Genomic DNA, 19790 nt, shown 5'->3' with positions numbered 1-19790 from the left:
GGAGTGGGTCCCTGCTCTTTATTATAGTCATTTCAGATTCACTTGTTAATGTGGAGGTCATTTAGCCCCACTTTGTTCTCTCTCAGGGGGACCATCCCCTCATAATATTGTAACTCCCTGGACAACTGAACGTCTTAAGGATTACTGTGGCTCTAATGATTTGCCTCCAATTCTGATAATCAGTGCCGCCTTCTGGCATCAGTACGCAGAACTGTAGCCTATATTCTTACTATATTTGTGTTGCTGATACTTTACTTGTAATACCTACATTGTTTTACTGTAAATCCTCCTGTTAATAATTACCTCACTGTTGACTGTGCTGCAGCTGCACTGGCTGGTGACATCCATTGCCAGGGGCTGCCGTGGAAACCGTTATTTCTACACTTATAACACTATTGTACTGAGAAACAGAGCAACATTTTCTATCCCTCTGTATGTGCTGCTTGCCACTGAGGATTAATTGTAACTTATATACATACCTAATTCCATAAGATTCCGTCTATCGCTAGCTAACAGATTAATCTGCCTGTATCACCCTACAATTACCTAGCCTACTACTGCATACCTGGTGAATTTCTGCTTTCGGACAGAAGCGAGCTACATTATAATCTCATACGTTAATTATTCATTGCTACATCTTTAGAAGGTTTGACATGTCATCTTAGAAATGTAACTTCTCTTTCTTCGGTACTCCGGGGGAACTTATTACCTTATGACCTAGGATTGTTTACTTAAAACCTTGTAACTCTTGGGAGACTCGTTTTGTATGGAAAAATTTATCAACAGGGCCTTATCTCCATTGCCCCCTAGGTCTTCAGCCCGTAACATGGTTAAACCATCCAAAACACCGGCCAAGGGAGGTCCCTCTCCATCCTCCTCACAGGGATCACCATCACGGGAGGGACCAGATATGGGTAGAGGAGAAACCCACCCAGACCGCCATGACATGGCGGCAACATTACTAAATGCTATAATGCCAAAAATTGAGGAAAAATTTGATTCCCTCAGGCCCCTGATTGATGAAAAACTCCAATCATTCCTGCCTAGAATTGAGGAGAAATTTGATCAGTTGGTACCCAGAATTGATAAGAGACTGGATAAGTTACAGACCTCGTTAGATTCAGCACTGACTCGGCTGACTGACCATGCCAAAAGGCTAGATGAGGTAGAACAAAGGGTTAGCGATGTTGAGGATAGTGTAATCGCTATACAGACGGCGTGCACATCCAACACCGCTTCCTGTCAATCCCTGCTTGACAAGGTGGATGATTTGGAAAATCATCATAGACGTAACAATCTCCGCTTTGTCGGCATACCTGAACAAATCAGAGGGCCAGCCTTGATAGATTTCTTGAGTAAGCAATTGATTGAATCTCTACACCTCTCAGAGGACATAGGTACACCAAATATTGAAAGGGCCCACAGGTTGGGTCCTGAGCGTGATAGACCCAATAGTAGCCCCCGCCCAGTGATTGCGAAATTTTTGGACTACCGCGACAAGGAGAGGATCCTGACGGCATTTAAAAGACAGAGAGAGCTACTCATTGACGAACGCCGTATTCTCATCTTTCAGGATTACTCTGCCGTGGTGGCCCAAAAGAGAAAAGAGTTCTCTCCGCTTTGCAAATACCTGGTCGATAATAACAAGAGGTTTGCACTTTTGTACCCGGCTAGATTAAAGCTCACTGATAATGGGCAAACATTCTTGTTTGACAGCCCGGAGGCTGCACGAGCACATGTCATGTCAAGAAGTACACCCAGGGGCTCTCCTGCCCGCACCCCGTTGGGTTCCCCCCCCACAACATGAGTCTCCCTGACTCTCTAGCTTGAAATAACTTCTCACTAAACCTCCCCCCGGAGTTGTATTTGATTTCTGTACAACTAGTTATGTACGGAACGTTCAATTGTTCTTACAAATTTCAACCACTTGCTTTATGTGTTATAACTGTTTTGAAACATTTGTCACTCCCTGAAATACAAACCAGGGACTGGCACAAAATCTTTTTGGTAAGGAAAATTTTTGAAAATGTGTTGAGGCATGTGATTTTTCATTCATCTTGTTTATGTAATGTGTTATCTATTGTTGTTGACTTGGATCCGCGTCTGCTAAGAATAACTTCTGGGTTTGCCCCTGCTAGCTGGGACTGGGGTACACCCATCTCCACTGCACATAGTCTAGTACTGAAATTCCCATTGACAGGTATAGGATGACATCAACAGCCCAATTGCCCTGCAGTCCTGACTCACAAATACTACCCACACTAAAAATAGTCACTTGGAACGCAGGTGGCCTGAATACACCAATTAAGCGCAAGAGAATCACTTCATCTCTTAAAAAGCTTCAACCCGACATAGTTTACTTGCAGGAAACTCATTGGAAAAGGGAGGACAATTCCACACTACGTGAAAGCTGGATTGGCAACTGTGTATCGGCTTCTTATCATTCTAAATCCCGAGGTGTGGCAATCCTTTTTGCACGCCGCCTACCATACACTATCCTGGATACTGTTCTTGATCCAGGGGGTCGATACATATTGATAGATGTCCAAATCCATGACACTAAATTCACATTACTAAACATTTATGCACCAAATAACGAACAACAAGCCTTTTACCAATCTATCTCCCAACTCCTACTTAGTAGACACAATTATAACCTAATACTTGGAGGTGATTTTAATACGGTTTCGGACCCTTCTAAAGATAAATCCCTTACACCCACGAACATACATAGCCCTCATTGGCAATATATTTCTAATTTGCTGGCCGACCATTCCTTGGTGGACCCATGGAGACTTTTTAATCCCACTGATCGTTCCTACACGTTCCACTCCGCGGTCCATGGGTCCTTCTCACGCATCGATTATTTACTACTTTCGTCCACACTTCTCTCAAATGTTACAAAAACTCTCCTCGGAGATATAGTTGTCTCTGACCATGCCCCTGTGTCTGTTACCCTAAGCATGGGCTCAGCCGCACCTCGCCCTGTTTCCTGGCGTTTCCCGTCATATCTTTACCGGTCTGAACAATTTAAATCATTTCTCAAACAAAAATGGGCAGAATTCTCTGACGACAACCTGGAGCATTGGGACAACCCTGTCTTGTTCTGGGAAACCTCAAAAGTGGTTATGAGGGGACATATCATGTCATATGTAGCGAAGCGAAATAGGGACATAAACTCTCAGTATAGAACACTACAAAGTACCATGCAAACTTACTTAACGGATTACATCAATAACCCTACTGACGACACCCATAACAAATACATCGACTCCAGACGCCTATTAGACAGTTTCTTAGCAACCCAAGCCCAGACGAAACTTGATTATACCAAACAAAAATACTTTAGATGGGGAAACAAAACCGGGACACTACTGGCCAACATGACTAAAAGTTTTAAAAGACGACACCACATAGCCGCTGTCACAGATAATCGCTCCAATGTTTTACACACTAAGACTGTAGACATTGCCAAAACTTTCCAGGATTATTTTAGCCAATTGTACACAGCCACCCCTAGTGACCCCATCCTAATGACAAAATTACTGGATGAAGCACATCTCCCGTGCATTACACCATCACAACGTGAAATGCTAGAATCTGAAATTTCTGAGGAGGAGATTGCTAAAGCGATATCCTCCATGCACCTAAACAAGGCACCGGGGCCGGATGGTTACTCAATAGAATATTACAAAATCCTGCACCACGATATAGTACCGACACTCCATACCCTTTACACTGACATTACAACGAACCACCCTGTGTATCCTGATTTTAACCGAGCATTCACTACACTCATACCTAAGCCGGACAGGGACCTGACTCAAACATCATCTTACCGCCCTATTACATTATTAAATGTAGATTTCAAATTGCTTGCTAAAGTACTGTCAGATAGGCTCCAAACTTTTCTAGCTACTATGCTAACGGACCACCAACTAGGCTTCACTAAGGGCAGACACTCCGTAAAGGGTATACGTACAGCAATAGCGGCTGTGATGGCGGCCAGCCTCCAATCCACTACACAAAACATGCTTTTGAGCCTGGATGCGACAAAGGCATTTGATATGGTGTCTTGGCCATACCTTTATGAAATATTGGAGAGGAGAGGATTTGGCTCAAAATTCCAGAATACTATCAAATCCTTTTATTGTCAGCCATCTACAGCCCTGTTGGTGAATGGTACAGTCGGGGAGAGGATCGTAATGACTAGGGGTACAAGACAGGGTTGTCCCCTCTCACCTTTGCTCTTTAACCTGGCATTAGACCCCATGCTTCGAGTACTACAGAGCTGGACACAATTTAAGGGCATTAACTTGGGGGATAAAGAGATTAAGATATCGGCTTTTGCCGACGATGTTCTTTTATTTATTTCCAGACCTAGGAGGACCCTTGGACCGTTGATGGACCGTATCAGGGAATTTGGATCGGTATCCGGGTTCGAGGTTAACTTTGATAAATCCACCGCCCTTTATTTAAAACCGGGCTACAAATTCCCTACATGGCATAGGGATACTCCCATTAAATGGGCGACCAAAGCCATCACTTATCTAGGGATACAGCTCCCCAAAAACCTGGCTTCCCTGTACACTCTTAATTTAAAAAACATAATACGCACTATGCGGGAAGACACAGAACGCTGGCGACACCTAACCCTCTTGTATCTAGGACGAGCAAATTTGGTCAAAATGATCCTGTTTCCCAGAATATTATACCCATTACAATCCCTTCCAATTTTGCTAACCAAAAAAGACGCCCTAGAGATTGATAAAATGATCCGCACATTCATTTGGAATGGTAAAAGGGCTAGAATTAGTATGGTCAAACTACAACAGCAAAGATCCAATGGTGGCGTTAATTTGCCTAACATAAGTGAATATAGTTATGCCTCTCACCTACGTTACCTCCGCGACTGGATACATGGAGAAAACATCTACTCCAATACGGCTCTAGAGGGCGCTTTCCTGACTGGCATAAATATAGTCTCTTTTTTACATCTTCTTGACGAAGAAATCCCTGTACCAATTCGGGATAACCCACTCTTAATGACCACCCGAAAAGTGTGGCACATATTACGTCATAAACATACAATAAACTCCCATACATCATTATTCCTCCCCTTTGTAAGTAACCCTTCTTTCCAGAATGGGCTTGCTTGTCACCCCTTCTCATTATGGGACAGACAGGGTTTGAAAACGGTCAAGCAACTAATGGATTGTGAGACTAAAAAACCGCTACAGTTTGCGCAGGCTGTGGAAAAATTCCCAATGCTAGCACCTTTCCCCATGGCTTATTTACAAGCCCAACACTATGTAGCTAGCCTCTCCAGGACACTTTCCCCGAAAGATTATAACAACCCACTGGATACATTATTAGCGACACCGAACCCCTCTTTCAAGGCGATTTCTGTGCATTACTTATTCCTTCATGTCCCCATCAATTATGAGACCCAGCAAACAGGATTAGCACAATGGAAAAGCCAATTCCCATCCCTCACACTCAAAAAAATATTGCGAACATTTGAAATGTCGGTTAAGCTAGTATCAGCATCATCTTACACAGAGTTATTTTTAAATGTACTCCACAAAACATATTTATCACCACACCGTAGATATCTTATGGGAACGCTAGCGAATCACTCCTGCCCTAGATGTGGCTCCCAAAGGGCAGACATATTCCACTGCTTGTGGGAATGCCCGATCATAAGAAGGTTTTGGATCCAGGTTTGGAGATTTGTCAATCAGCATTTAGTAAATTGCCTACTTCTGACACCTGAATGGGCGATATTCGGTATAACACCGGAACGTACTCGAATAGCATTAGGGGTCAAAAAGTTACTCATAATAGTATCGGCGGCTGCAAAAAAATGCATCCTCCAATTATGGATTCAACCCACAGCCCCCCCGTTCTCAATGTTTTTAGATAAATTGTCCCACATTTTTAGAATGGAGTGGTTGGAGGCTTCACTACAAAAAGAAAAATTTACGGAGAAATTTTTCGAAACGTGGGAAAGCTACATAGAGACCCTGTCAGATTCTATGAAAGAACAAATATGGAAATGTTTCAAGAACACCCTGTGGTATGAAACACGAGTGTGTGCTCAGGACCACCCAATATTGCTTGCTGCACGTGATGAGCTCCCTTAGTTGGGACTAGGAAGGGTATAGGCGCGGATCCAAAAGTACTACCTTACCTTTTAAGCGTTATGTCGATTGTATGTAACAAAAGGCACTATTGCTAAATGTTTGTAACAACTTGTTCATTCTCTTTATGTATAAACATATGTGACTGCAGATCATGATATGCACAATGGAAACACATTTACGATGCACGTTTATTGTATGTCATGCTTCAATAAAGAAAAATATTGTTTAAAAAAAAAAAAAGATAAGATCTGAGACCCCTCATAAACCAGATTGGGGGAGAGCAATAGTGTCCAGCCAACAGGCCAAAGGTGCTCTGGCCCTGCACTAAATCACCTCTTATCACTTGAGGAATTTATAAAATCTACTTCAAAGCAGGGACAAATTCTTTATGGGAAAGATCCTATATCTGGGGACCTTCACTAGGCTCAGCAAGGGAATGGTTAAAAATCCCAAGGGTGGGAGGGATGAGGGAGTCTTCAAGGTATAACTAAGACCCTTCTCCCTATAGTCAGTGTCACTACCTGGGGGTCTAGCAAACAGGCTGTAAGCGACGAGAGATTTCTTGTGGAGAACCCCCCCACGTCAGGATCTGTATTTAAGTGTAAGATAGGTTCTGTCATTTTTTTTCTTTTGTTTTATTTCTGAAATTGCATTTAAAACTCGTGTGTACTTTTAAAATCATTGTAAAATCTTGTAACTATTTTCTAAAGCTCTGTAGTATTTCTAGGAATAAATAATACATATTCTCAGTTCTGGTTCTGTGTTCCTAAGACTCATTAGCCTCAGAAGAGAAAGGCTGGAAAACGTTACCATTGTTATCTTGTATTGTGCGGTCAGGGGCGAGCCAAGCCGCCCCTTGCGCAGTTTCAGGCGCTAAAATCAGGTTTTGGCTGGTGGCAGTGTACCTCAAGGAAAGGACCCGAGTGTCCCGAGTGAACCCCAGTCACGGCCGGCGCTGCTCAGATTGACGTATCGGAGCAGGCGACCGGTGGGTCCGTGACATTTGGTGGCAGCGGTGGGATGGAGAATTCATTTTTCTCTTTAAGAACTTAAGTGAGTGTGGGTAGAATTTTGTGCGAAATACCCACATCACCAGAATCAGAACTCAGAGCTTTACTATAGTTTTAAAAGTCACACAGTGGATGCAATTTCTGTTCCCTCCCTTCTCTTGTTTTTCTTTCCTATCATTTTATTTGACAAGTGTGAGACTCCGGATGGCTGATTACCAGCAGATGAGGAGAGATGACCTGGCGGTCGTGTGTGTGCAGAGGAATATCCCTTGGTCTGGCCAGAGTAGAAAACGTATGATTCAGGCGCTAGTGGATGCCGATCGGACTCTAGCTGCTGGAGGAAACCAGTCCATGGACAATCCTACCCCAGGGGCTCAGTCAGCACTGGACAGTACAAACGATTCCGCGCCAGGGTCAAACACTTCTGCTGGACCCAGCAAGTCTACACTGCAGAGCGACCTTCTAGCTGCTAGCAGGCAAATGAAGAATGTGAACCCCGTATTCGCTTTGCAGCTGGTGCAGTTCTGCCAAGCCATTGTGGACAGAGAGGCTGCGGAGCGCAAAGCCACTGTGGACAGAGAGGCTGCGGAGTGCAAAGCCATACGAGAGGCTGAGGCTGCAGAGCGTCAGGCCGAGCGTGAGTACCAGTTGGAACTGGTGAGGCTCGGAGGGCTGATCGCTGTTGGTGAACCAGTGGAGGATGATACAGGGCATCATGATGGCGAACCTTTACGTGAGACTTTATCTGCCATGGCTACTGAGTTAGCAGGAGATGGGCTTCGTACTGAACTTTTACTGTCTGCGGAAGTAAATAATGTGTTGGATCATGATGTGGACTCTGTTATCAATCATGGGGAGCCTAACAAGGGACAGAGGTCCCAAATCACCGCTGACGCAAATTTCACCGGACAGCGTCATGCACAGTTCCCTGTCTTGGAAGCAGACAGAGGAAGCCAAGTGAGTGTCAGCTTGGTTGTGAGTAATGAGCTGGCCCTGGACACTACAGCTGGTGCTCAGAGAGGTGACATCTCCGCTAGCACCAGGGAGACTGTAGGATGTGTGGCAATCAGGGAGACTGCAGAGTACCAATCCCCTACAGCACCAGAAGAGCCCAGTGAGTATTCTGACCCATATGGTGATGATTATCCGTTTAGGCTTATGAGCCCAGAAGAACTCACTACAGAATGTCAGCTGCAAGGTATCTCCTGCCCCAACAATTCCCGCTGGGAGATGATCAAGCGGCTCACCCATGCACGAAATGATGAGCGCAATGTTTTCGGCATGTATCGCGGCGAGTTTCTAACCTGGGGTCCCGATGCGACTCCTTGGTTGCTGCTGAGAGACCTGACGGACTGTTTTGAAATAGCGCAGCAATATGCGTATGATTGTAAAAAGCTTGATACCCCATGGTGGAAAGAGCAGTGCCGCTGGGCAGAGGCTGAAAGGAATCGCCTGGAACAGCTTCTATCACCAGCTATGGAACCAACGACACAGCCTACCAAGGTTTCCCTCATGGACATGGTACCCCGGCCTGCTACAATCGGTGTGGAACCTGTTCCAGAGACCTCACATCACAAGGCCCAGTTTAAACTGCTGGAAGATGTGAGCAGCATGTTCCCACCCGTTGCTCCAGATTTGTTGCCGGAAGAGGCTGACTGCATAGTGAAAGTATGCAGGGAAGAGACTATGTCGGAAATAGGAATGGGACTTTCTGACTGTATGCACACAAGTATGTGTGGGACTACTGATGTGGGACTTTTATTAACTCCACACATATCTGTCAATGTCGCTAACCCTTCTGAACCATATGATGCATCTCAGGTAGTATGTAACCATGCTGAACATTGCAATGTTGTTATTTTGTGTGAAGCCCCTGGGATGATCTGTGATAGTGCCGTACCTTCGGTGGAGGTGGAGGGTGAGTTAGAGACAGGTATAGTGGGTAATCCTTGCCAGTTTGTGGGGTTAAATGAATGCCCTAATCTAGTTGGGAATGAGACACCCTCACTCATCAGTGGTAGGAGTGCTGATGGTGGTGTCATTAAGGTATTGGAGGATGTCTCCCCAGGTTATGGTATTGATGTTACTGTTGATAATGTGATGTCTTGCGCTACTGTGGGAAATGTGGTACCAGGTATAATAAGTGACCCGGTGGGTCCTGTGTGCACTGTAGACCTGTCAGATAGGGAGAGAGTGTCCCTTACTGCAGCTTTCCCCCCAAACCCCCCTCCTTACTGTAGCCACACAAACACAGATACAGGAACACAGCAGGGGTTACCTCCAGACACTGAGAACCCTCCAGAGAGTGCATTTTTCCAGCATCACTGGATAACGGATGCCTCTCCTGAGAACCTCAGTGGCACCACCCCAGCCACAGAACCTGCGGGTCTGGGAGGGAAGGTCAGGCTCAGGAAGGTGTCCTGGACTGACATGGAAAGCTTGGCTTTCCACGCAGAACTGAGAACCAACCCTGCACAGGCTGCCCCATACCTGGGAAGTGGGAAAGATACCCCTGGGTACAGTGAGAGGGTTGTGTCAGGAATAGAGCCAGTGGCTAGTAGGGAAGCTGCTGTGTGTAACCAGAAGGGTGGGAGGGCCCGTGAAGCACAGGTAAACTCAGCTCCATTAACCTCGGAAAGGCTGAGCTGGGATGTTCCCAAGACAGGGGACAATGACCTGCTGGTATTCCCCCTTGCAGAAACGTGCCCCCCTTCACAATTCACACACACAGACACAGAGAGCGAATCTCCTCACAAAAGGATGAGGTGTGAGGTGTTGAGTGAGTGGACCTTCCCCCCAGTGAAGGGGAGGGGGGGGTCAGTCAGCTCAGGAGAGGTGCTGGGAAGACATTTTTAAGTCTGTATATAGTGCTGGGAGAATGCCCCACACCTGTGGTATAGTTAGACGTGCTGAGTTACGAGTCCCAGGGGGATGGGCGTTTGGGGTGTGGCGGAATGGTCTGGTACTGATCCCAGTGAGTAAGGCCAAACTGCCAGCTGCAGGGGAGAATCCGTGTCCAGGAGTCCGACGCACAGCTGTGGTGGGCTGTGTCATTGCCAGCCGGGATGGACACAGCTCCCACTATATCAGTGTGCTCACAGACTATGGGTTCGAGGACACCTGTGTGATTTTAGTTTGCCATCTCCTGCGAGAGGGACAGGGACTATGCCCATTGCCCACCCTAGCCACGGCTATGGCGTCAGGTGGTGCCATGACAGAGGCCAAGTATAAGAAAGTGTTTGTACAGATCCCACAGAATCAGTGGCAGTCTGTCTCAGCACAGAGACCACTGCTACCCGTCCAGGTGATGTAGTTAATAGCGCACTGATGAGACGGTGACGTGGGTCACCGCCTCTGTGCGCCATTTTATTTTTTTTGAATATTAAATTTTTATTGGGTCAGCAGTGAAAAGATACATACATAAGTGAAACAGAGGTAGAACAGTGAATCCGACAAAGTCATTGAACAATGAATCAACTAATCTAACTAGCTGTCCTGCATATTAGCTGCTAGTGTTTGATTTCAACTGCGCCCCAAAAATTACAATTGAAAGCAAGATTACAGTGTCAAAGGAGAGAAGGATAGCTATTGGGGAGAGAAAAAGAAAGCAGAAGAAAGGTGGGAAGGCAGAGGAAGGCAGAAGAGTGGGGGACAGACACACGAGGGGATGGGAGGGGTGTACGATCTTAAGTTGGGGACATTGCATGATACATTGTAAACATGGACATGTTAACTGTTTGACAGGAGAGGAGGAGAGTGGAATGCAGTAGTGTCCCAGGGAACGCCAGAGGAAACTGACAGACCCTGGGACTCTCTAAACTCCATCCATTTAAGCCATTTCAGGTGTATCGAGGAAGCCGAAGATGAGTAGCGAGCATTTATCGTCTCATAGAGAAAATGTGTGTGCACCTTGTTGATCACACCTCGTACCGAAGGGGTTTCTGCCGACTTCCAGAGGTGCCCAATGGCGGCTTTCGCTGCGATTAGGATATGCCTTAGGATATAAAGGTCACCCCGTTTCTACATTGCTGTAGTGGAGTAAAGCTGTGATGGGCTCTAGCCGGGTCGTGGACTTCAACACGTTGCCGATCAGGGAGGATATTTCCTCCCAAAAGGGCCTAATGAGGGAGCATTGCCAAAATATGTGAAATATAGAACCAATCTCACCGCATCCCCTCCAGCACAAGTGAGAGACTTCAGGCCAGATAGCGTGGAGGCGTAGGGGAGTGAAATAGGCCCTGTGACATAATTTGAAAAACATCTCCGAGTGTAGTAGGCACTTAGACATTTTAAACCCTGAGTAGAGGATGTTATCCCAGGTTTCCTCGTCTAGGGTGATGTCAAGGTCAGTCTCCCACTTGAGCTGGGCGGGGAGTTTCCCTTGTTTCGTTGATGCTATCAGATAATCGTACCACCTGGATATCCCACCTTTGTGAGAGCCATTCTGCAACCTGGAGGAGATGAGGGTGGGAGCTGGCAGGATGGGGCCTGTGCTTCCTCTAAGAGTCGTTAACCAGTGACGGATTTGTAAGTATTTGTAGAAATCGTTCTTGGAGAGCCCGAACCTCTCCTGGAGCCCTGAAAATTGTATCAGTGATCCCCCTTGGACCATATGTCCCAAATCAACAATGCCAGCGTCTATCCACGCCTCCAGACTTAAGTTGGGGATCAATTTGGCAATAGCTGTGCGCCATTTTAAAAGGGGGAGGTGTAACAATCAGATCAGGTGATCGATCAAATTAACGTATATTAACGTATGCCTCCTGTTATGATTATCTGTTCAATCAATGTATGTCTGGTATGTTTGGTAAAATCATGCCGCCTGTGATTATTATGTGGGAGATCAGAACATGTCATGTATTATGTGTGTGGACTATTGGTGACCCAGGGAGTGTAGCCATCTGTGGACTCCTCTGGAGTTAGGATGTAAGATAAGATCTGAGACCCCTCATAAACCAGATTGGGGGAGAGCAATAGTGTCCAGCCAACAGGCCAAAGGTGCTCTGGCCCTGCACTAAATCACCTCTTATCACTTGAGGAATGTATAAAATCTACTTCAAAGCAGGGACAAATTCTTTATGGGAAAGATCCTATATCTGGGCACCTTCACTAGGCTCAGCAAGGGAATGGTTAAAAATCCCAAGGGTGGGAGGGATGAGGGAGTCTTCAAGGTATAACTAAGACCCTTCTCCCTATAGTCAGTGTCACTACCTGGGGGTCTAGCAAACAGGCTGTAAGCGACAAGAGATTTCTTGTGGAGAACCCCCCCACGTCAGGATCTGTATTTAAGTGTAAGATAGGTTCTGTCATTTTTTTCCTTTTGTTTTATTTCTGAAATTGCATTTAAAACTCGTGTGTACTTTTAAAATCATTGTAAAATCTTGTAACTATTTTCTAAAGCTCTGTAGTATTTCTAGGAATAAATAATACATATTCTCAGTTCTGGTTCTGTGTTCCTAAGACTCATTAGCCTCAGAAGAGAAAGGCTGGAAAACGTTACCATTGTTATCTTGTATTGTGCGGTCAGGGGCGAGCCAAGCCGCCCCTTGCGCAGTTTCAGGCGCTAAAATCAGGTTTTGGCTGGTGGCAGTGTACCTCAAGGAAAGGACCCGAGTGTCCTGAGTGAACCCCAGTCACGGCCGGCACTGCTCAGATTGACGTATCGGAGCAGGCGACCGGTGGGTCCGTGACACATTGTATTTAGTTACAACCACAACATAAAGACAACATTAAAAAAGAGACATAGGGCGGTATTCAATGAGCATTTTGGCAATGTGCATTTCGCCACTGCTCGCCGCGTTCCGGAGCCTCGCCGGCTCCAGTATTCAACGAGTCAGGGGCTCACTGCCCCTGACCGGTGAATTTTAACTCCTGCGGCGATGCCGCAGGGAGCCTGAGGACGGTGGCAGGCAGGGAGATGGAAGTCTCCCTGCCTGCCCCAGAACGTTTGTGGGGGGGAGGTGGGCTCCCCAGGAGCCAGGCAGCACAGGCTGCCCCCCAGGGGTGCCAGCAGGGGACCGGGTATATTCACTTCACCCGATCATGCATATGGTAATGATCGGGTGCAGTGAATATATGAATATCTAATGAGCGGCTCGGCTCCCGGACCCCTGCTGGCTGGTCTGTGTAAAAATTCATTAATTAATTAAATATATATTCATGTGCTTACAGCACATGAATAAAAATAGCATGCCCCTCCTCAGAATAAAATTCCTGATTTTTTTTACACCAAATGTAAAAAACAAAACACTATTTTAAAAGTTCACATTCCACTTTACCATAAAAAGATAGCGATTGCTACTCGGTGAATCATGGCGAAAAAAACCTTGAAATGTATTCGCCATCTGGTCATTGAATAGGGCGAATCACAGTTTTAGTCAGAAATTCGCCTTACAGCACAAAATCGCCATAAAAACATGGCGAATCAGGCTCATTGAATACCGCCCATAGTGGCATTCAACATTCCTGCCACAACCTTTTGTGCTGCACTGAAATACATGTATGGTCATACATTAAAGCATAGAAATAATGTTAACCAAACGCTTGTATTTACACTGATTTATATATAGTAATTATTATAATTTTACATTGCTTGTCTGGAATACACAGATCAAAACATTGCATAAATAGAATGCATCTATGGTATATTATTGCCAAATCCAGAGGAACCGACATCATGTAAAGCATATATGGACTCAGTCAGGTAACTCGATTAATGGTAATAATTATATATCAAGCAGTTAGTAGAGGAAGTTGCAAAAAGGGAGATGAGAGCCACCTATCCCAAATCTTGATAAATTTCCCCTCCGCTTCTCTAGAGATATAAACAGATTTTTCATGTTTAAGAACATCTTGAGTTAATGAGATCCATGTGTGGACAGTTGGGCCATTGGGAGCCAGCCATGTCCTCGCAATGCACACCTTTGCCAACATACATAGTTTGTGAATGTATCTTTGAGTGTTTTGGTCAAGGACATCTTCCTCTATGGATGCCAAGATGCACACCAAGGGTGCAAGTGTATCCAAGGGAATTCTTGTTGACACTATGGCCTGCTTGACCTGCATCCAAAAGTTTACAATCACGGGGCATGACCATAGCATATGCAGAAAAGATCATTTCAGTTGATTCATTTTCTCTTCTAGAGCTGTTCCCCGATCCAGAAATCAGCCTGGCTCATACAGATAAAATACCGGAAGGTGCCGCTATGAACCTGACATGTAACGCCAACACCAGGCTGGGATACGCCTTAAATCTGCAGTTTGCTTTCTTCAAAGATGAGCGTAACGTGCAGGACTTCAGCGCGTCCACTTCATACAGCGTTTCACCAGCGCAGCTGGTGCATTCTGGGAATTATACCTGTGATGTCAGGACTCCCAGCGGCAGTGTGAGAAAGAAGAGTAGCGTGTTATATGTACAGATACAAGGTAAGCGTGGAATACTGATATCATGGGCGTTATTCAGCGTTGTAGGCAGATGCGGTCTTTCAGCGCCTGTGCTAATGGCACTGCCAATCTCTTCCCCCTTATACAGCCATGCATCAGAACGGGCGCGGACTGAGACGTAGCATCTATAAACATGGTATTAGCATGTGCGTGTACCAATGAGATTTGCAGCAGTCCTTTGGCGTGGTCGGGTTCTCTGTCTGAGGGGCAGATTTATTAAGCTCGGTGAAGTGATAAACTGTCTGGTTTTTATCACCTGGTTTTCATCACCGGCCAATCAGCTCCTACCTGTGAAGTAACAGGCTTGGTTTGAAAAATGAGAGGTTATTGACCGGTGATAAAAACCAGACAGTTTGGGGTAAATTTACTAAAGGAAATTTGTAAAAAATAAGTGTATCCAGAAATACACTTATTTTTGACATTTACTATCCCAATAATACGGCAATTTGTATTCATATTGATAGCACATCAATACGAATACGAATTGCCGTATTTTTGGGATAGTAAATGTCAAAAATAAGTGTATTTCTGGATTCTGGATGTATTTCGAGCTTAATAAATGTACCGTATGTCTTATTTTCAGCAGTTTGGCCATATACCGCATAGTAACCAAGCCCGGGGGGTGGGGGTGGGATGATAGATTCGGGGGCCTGGATGCACATACGTGTCTTGCACACACATGTCACACTTATACATGCATGTCTTACACAAGTCAAAATCATACATACATGGTTTACACCAGCGATCGCCAACCCGTCGCTCGCGAGCGACGGGTAGCTCGCCTGCCGTTATGTGGTAGCTCGGCGCAGCTTTTCATTCCCACTGACCTCCTGCCGCGATGCGCCTCCTTGTTTGGCGGCAGGAGGTCAGACAGCAGTGTGTGAACCCGACTTCACGGCACGGCAGTGTGTAACCTCCTCGCTTTGCGGCAGGAGGTCTTAGGTCCGGAGGTAGCCGCCCAATAACGTCCCCAGCACGTCCCCAGCGCAGGAATTTGCGCTCTTTTTGCAGCATAGCCTGCAGCCCTGCACAGAGTCCTGCGCCACAGCTTTTACAGACGCCTGCCCTGCATGAAAATCAGTCCTGCGACAGGTAATAAATAATTTTACTGCTTGAGCCTTGAGGTAAAATGGGCATCATGTGTGTGGCATATGTTTATGTTTGATCATTAAACATATGCCACACACAGGATGCCCATTAAACATATGCCCCGGCCCACACCTTGATTCTCATTAATTAATAATCATCAAGGTGTGTGGGGCATATGTCACACACATGATGCCACACACATGATGCCCATTATAGAAATGACCCACACCTTGATGCTCATTAATAATGAGCTTCACGCTGTGGGGCATTTGAATAATGTGCATCATGTGTGTGACATCATGTGTGTGACATATGCCCCACACACCTGGATGATTATTAATTAATGAGCATCAAAGTGTGGGGCATATGTATAATGGAGCATCACGGTGTGGCATATGTATAATGGAGCATCACGGTGTGTGGCACATGTTTAATTGAGCATCACGGTGTGGCATTTGTATAATGGAGTTCAAAGTTCTGGGGCACATGTAACATGGTGCATCACAGTGTGTGGCATATGTAACATGGTGCATCACGGTGTGTGGCATATGTATAATGGTGCATCACGGTGTGGGGCATATGTATAATGGTGCATCCCGGTATGGGGCATATGTATAATGGAGTATCCCGGTGTGGGGCATATGTATAATGGAGCATCCTGGTGTGGGGCATATGTATAATGGAGCATCACGGTGTGTGGCATATGTAACATGGTGCATCACGGTGTGTGGCATATGTAACATGGTGCATCACGGTGTGTGACATATGTATAATGGGCATCACGGTGTGTGTGTGGAAAAAATGGGGGATGTAGCCTCGCAGGAGTTCCACGGTAGTAGCTGAAACTTCTAATTTTTGGCGCGTGCCTACGGCACGCGCAGATAACTCTTCTCCTCTGCCTCCAGTGTTGGGAGGTATGTTTTGGGGCATTGCAGTGTGTGGCATAATGTGTCAGGGGCATTACAGTTTGTGGCATTATGTGTAAAGGGCATTTTTTGGGATATTATGCAGATTTTTTAATTTTTTTTACTTTAGTAGCTCTTCGAGCGGTTTATTTTGTCGCGAGTAGCTCCCGACCCAAAAAAGGTTGGAGACCACTGGTTTACACACACGTCACACCTTACACACATGTGCCTCACTGATACATACATATACATGTCTTACACGCCCATATGTCACACTCCTATATACATGTCTTACACACATGTCACACATACACATCACACTCATGCACACACATACTTATCTTACACACAAACACATGTCAATCTCATGCATACCTATACTCATACACACTCACATACAAGTCACACTCATACACATATATGTAAACTCATACATATATACATCACTCTCATACACACACACACATACTTATCTTACACACACACTTCACTCTCATGTATACATAAACTCATACATACTCACATACATGTCTTACGCACATGTCATTCTCACACACGTCACACTCATACATACACACATACATACATGTCACACTAATACACATACATACATACATACATACATACATACATGTCACACTCATACACACATACATACATACATACATACATACATGTCACACTCATACACATACATACATACATACAAACATGTCACACTCATACACACACACACACACACACATACATACATGTCACACTCATACACACACATACATACATACATACATGTCACACTCATACACACACACATATATACATACATGTCACACTCATACACATACATACATGTCACACTCATACACATACATACATACATACATACATGTCACACTCATACCCTTTTTCACCTATGTTAGATTAACAGGACTAATTGAATTAAAGTGCTTTTAAAACCTATTTCCCATTTGTAGTTGTTATCGCTGTTGTACTTTGTAGAACTCTGTATTTCCTTGTGACAATGTTATTTTAGTCTTAAATCCTTCGGGTTTATCCCATTAGACGCAGACTATCGCAGCGCAGGGAATATCTCTGGTTTCACACCCACAACTATTTCATTAATTGCCAATTTCTCCGCATGTGAACCACGGGTTAGCGCGTCCTGAGCAATGTGCCGGAACCTCTGAGTTTCCTGGATGTGATAATGCGCCATCTGCTGCTCCTGAGGCTATGGGGAAATAGCCGACCTCTATGGTGTATTGCTCAGGGTTACCGCAGCTAATGGAATCAGGCAGCACATTCAGTTTGCTGCAGGGTGAATGCAGCGCCTAGTTGAATCCCCCCCATAGATGTACATTTAGTAATCAGGAGTGATTTGCATTTCATATCATAGTGGATTCAAATCCTGTTGCCGCAACTCCCAACCAACAGATGCTATGAGAGAACACTGTTTAGTAAATATTCTCCTTAGTCAGTGACTAATCTAATCTTATTATTTGACCTCTGTCAGCAGTTGGAGTGGATGAACCTCAGCTACAGCTGATACCAGAAGAGGTGTCGGTGGGTGGTGAGGTCGTGCTTCTGTGTAAGTCCAGGGAAGGCTCCCTACCTATACACTACCGGTATTACCACAACAGGACACTGCTAGGTGCTATCACTGTGCCTGACCAGAAGGTGGCAGAGCTGAGACTGAGCATCTCCTCACTGACCATGGCTGGTCCCTATCACTGTGATGCTGCCAATGATTACTTCCCCGGACAGCAAGGCAGTCATACAGTCCATCTGCTTGTTATGGGTGAGTACCGGCTGGGACACCTGGGATGTATCCAAGTAAGAGGACATGTACAGTGTATGTAATGCCAGATGTATGATATGGTTGTTATTACACTATTTACCAGAACCTTTGCCCTTTGACAGCCCCAGTGGTGAATGTGACTATCGCCATGGATAATGAGGGTGCAGGCGTTGTGATTGGAAGCTCCGTAACTTTGACCTGTTCTATAAAGCACGGTTCCTGTCCCTCTTTCTCATGGTTACACAACGATGAGGTGGTAAAGGAAGACTCTGCCATCTACCAGCTGAGAGACCAGGGGGCCGTGCTATACATAGGCTCCCTCGCACATCATCATACAGGAACCTACCGGTGTAACGCCAGCATCATACCGGCGTCCAACACAACCTTCTCTGTGCTCAGTAACATTCAGGACATCTACGTCCCAGGACAGAGTCCAGCTGGTAAGTCTTCTTCTCCCACAAGATCTGTCTGAGCCTTGGTAGAGTCTATAGCCATAACAGTATATATGTAACAACATAAGCCAGATACTGTATATGGGGAAAATGACAGGACAGTGGAGATCAAGACAAACAATACAACACAATAATAGATAATAATAGCGTCAAACTGCTCCAGCGGGATACGGACACTATGAAGGATGACATACATTAGGTTGACCACTAAATATCAACATGACTTAGGACAACACATGAAATAGATCTACATGGCTAAGGTCGACAAAAGCATTAGGTTGTCAATTGAAAGGTTGACAGTCAAAAGGTCGACCAAGATTATGTTATTCTAATAGAACTGTGTTTTATTGGCCTGGTCACCTTCCCATCCTGACCATAATGGGGGAAATTTACCAATATGAAAAACCTAGTTTTTCGTATTGATATTTCCCCTACGGCTGCATACGACTGTTTAAGTCGTATGCAAAGTCGTGTTCCGGAGGGGAAATTACAAAGCAGTCAGATACGACTGGGGTCCCCCCCACAGCTGTAACCAGCACCAGGTTGAAGGAGCCGGGGCCGGTAATTAAAAATCAGGGAACCCGACAAATAGGGGTTCCCCCGATTTTTAACAACCAGCCCCAGGCTCCAGGTCCGGTTCCCAAAATACGGGGGACAAAATGACTAGGGGTCCCCCGTATTTTAAGAACCAGCCCCAGGCCAAACCAGCCAGCAGGGTAATGTCACAGCCAGGGGACACTTATTATATAAGGTCCCGCGGCCAAAACATGAACCCCCTGACCAGTCAGCCTGGCCAGGGGCCCTGGGGGAGTGGGGACCCCCCCAATAAAGGGGTCCCCCCCCTCCAGGACTTACCTGACCAGGCTGAAGCCTGGTGCTGTCCTCGATGCCCCTGGGCGGTGGGCATCGAGCTGATAGTGGTGTAAAAAATAGAATAATCTATTGTCTAA

General features: G+C 45.5%; 1 protein-coding gene across 3 annotated transcripts in view; it reads left to right on the top strand.

Moving 5' to 3' along the window:
* LOC146049359 (Fc receptor-like protein 5) overlaps positions 1 to 19790 on the top strand; it is a 68994-nt gene that overhangs the window by 39947 nt on the left and 9257 nt on the right. For 2 of the 3 annotated variants that reach the window (XM_083165857.1, XM_083165855.1), the window contains exons 7-9: positions 14300 to 14581; positions 18104 to 18388; positions 18511 to 18828. In XM_083165857.1, coding sequence (XP_083021983.1) covers positions 14300 to 14581; positions 18104 to 18388; positions 18511 to 18828 — 885 coding nt within the window. The remainder of the gene's footprint in view (positions 1 to 14299; positions 14582 to 18103; positions 18389 to 18510; positions 18829 to 19790) is intronic. The other variant, XM_083165856.1, reaches the window with a different exon arrangement.

Source organism: Crinia signifera, chromosome 12 (assembly GCF_055691185.1).
Source record: "Crinia signifera chromosome 12, ASM5569118v1, whole genome shotgun sequence".
In the NCBI taxonomy this organism is placed as follows: domain Eukaryota; kingdom Metazoa; phylum Chordata; class Amphibia; order Anura; family Myobatrachidae; genus Crinia; species Crinia signifera.
This window is presented reverse-complemented; position numbering and strand designations above follow the sequence as displayed.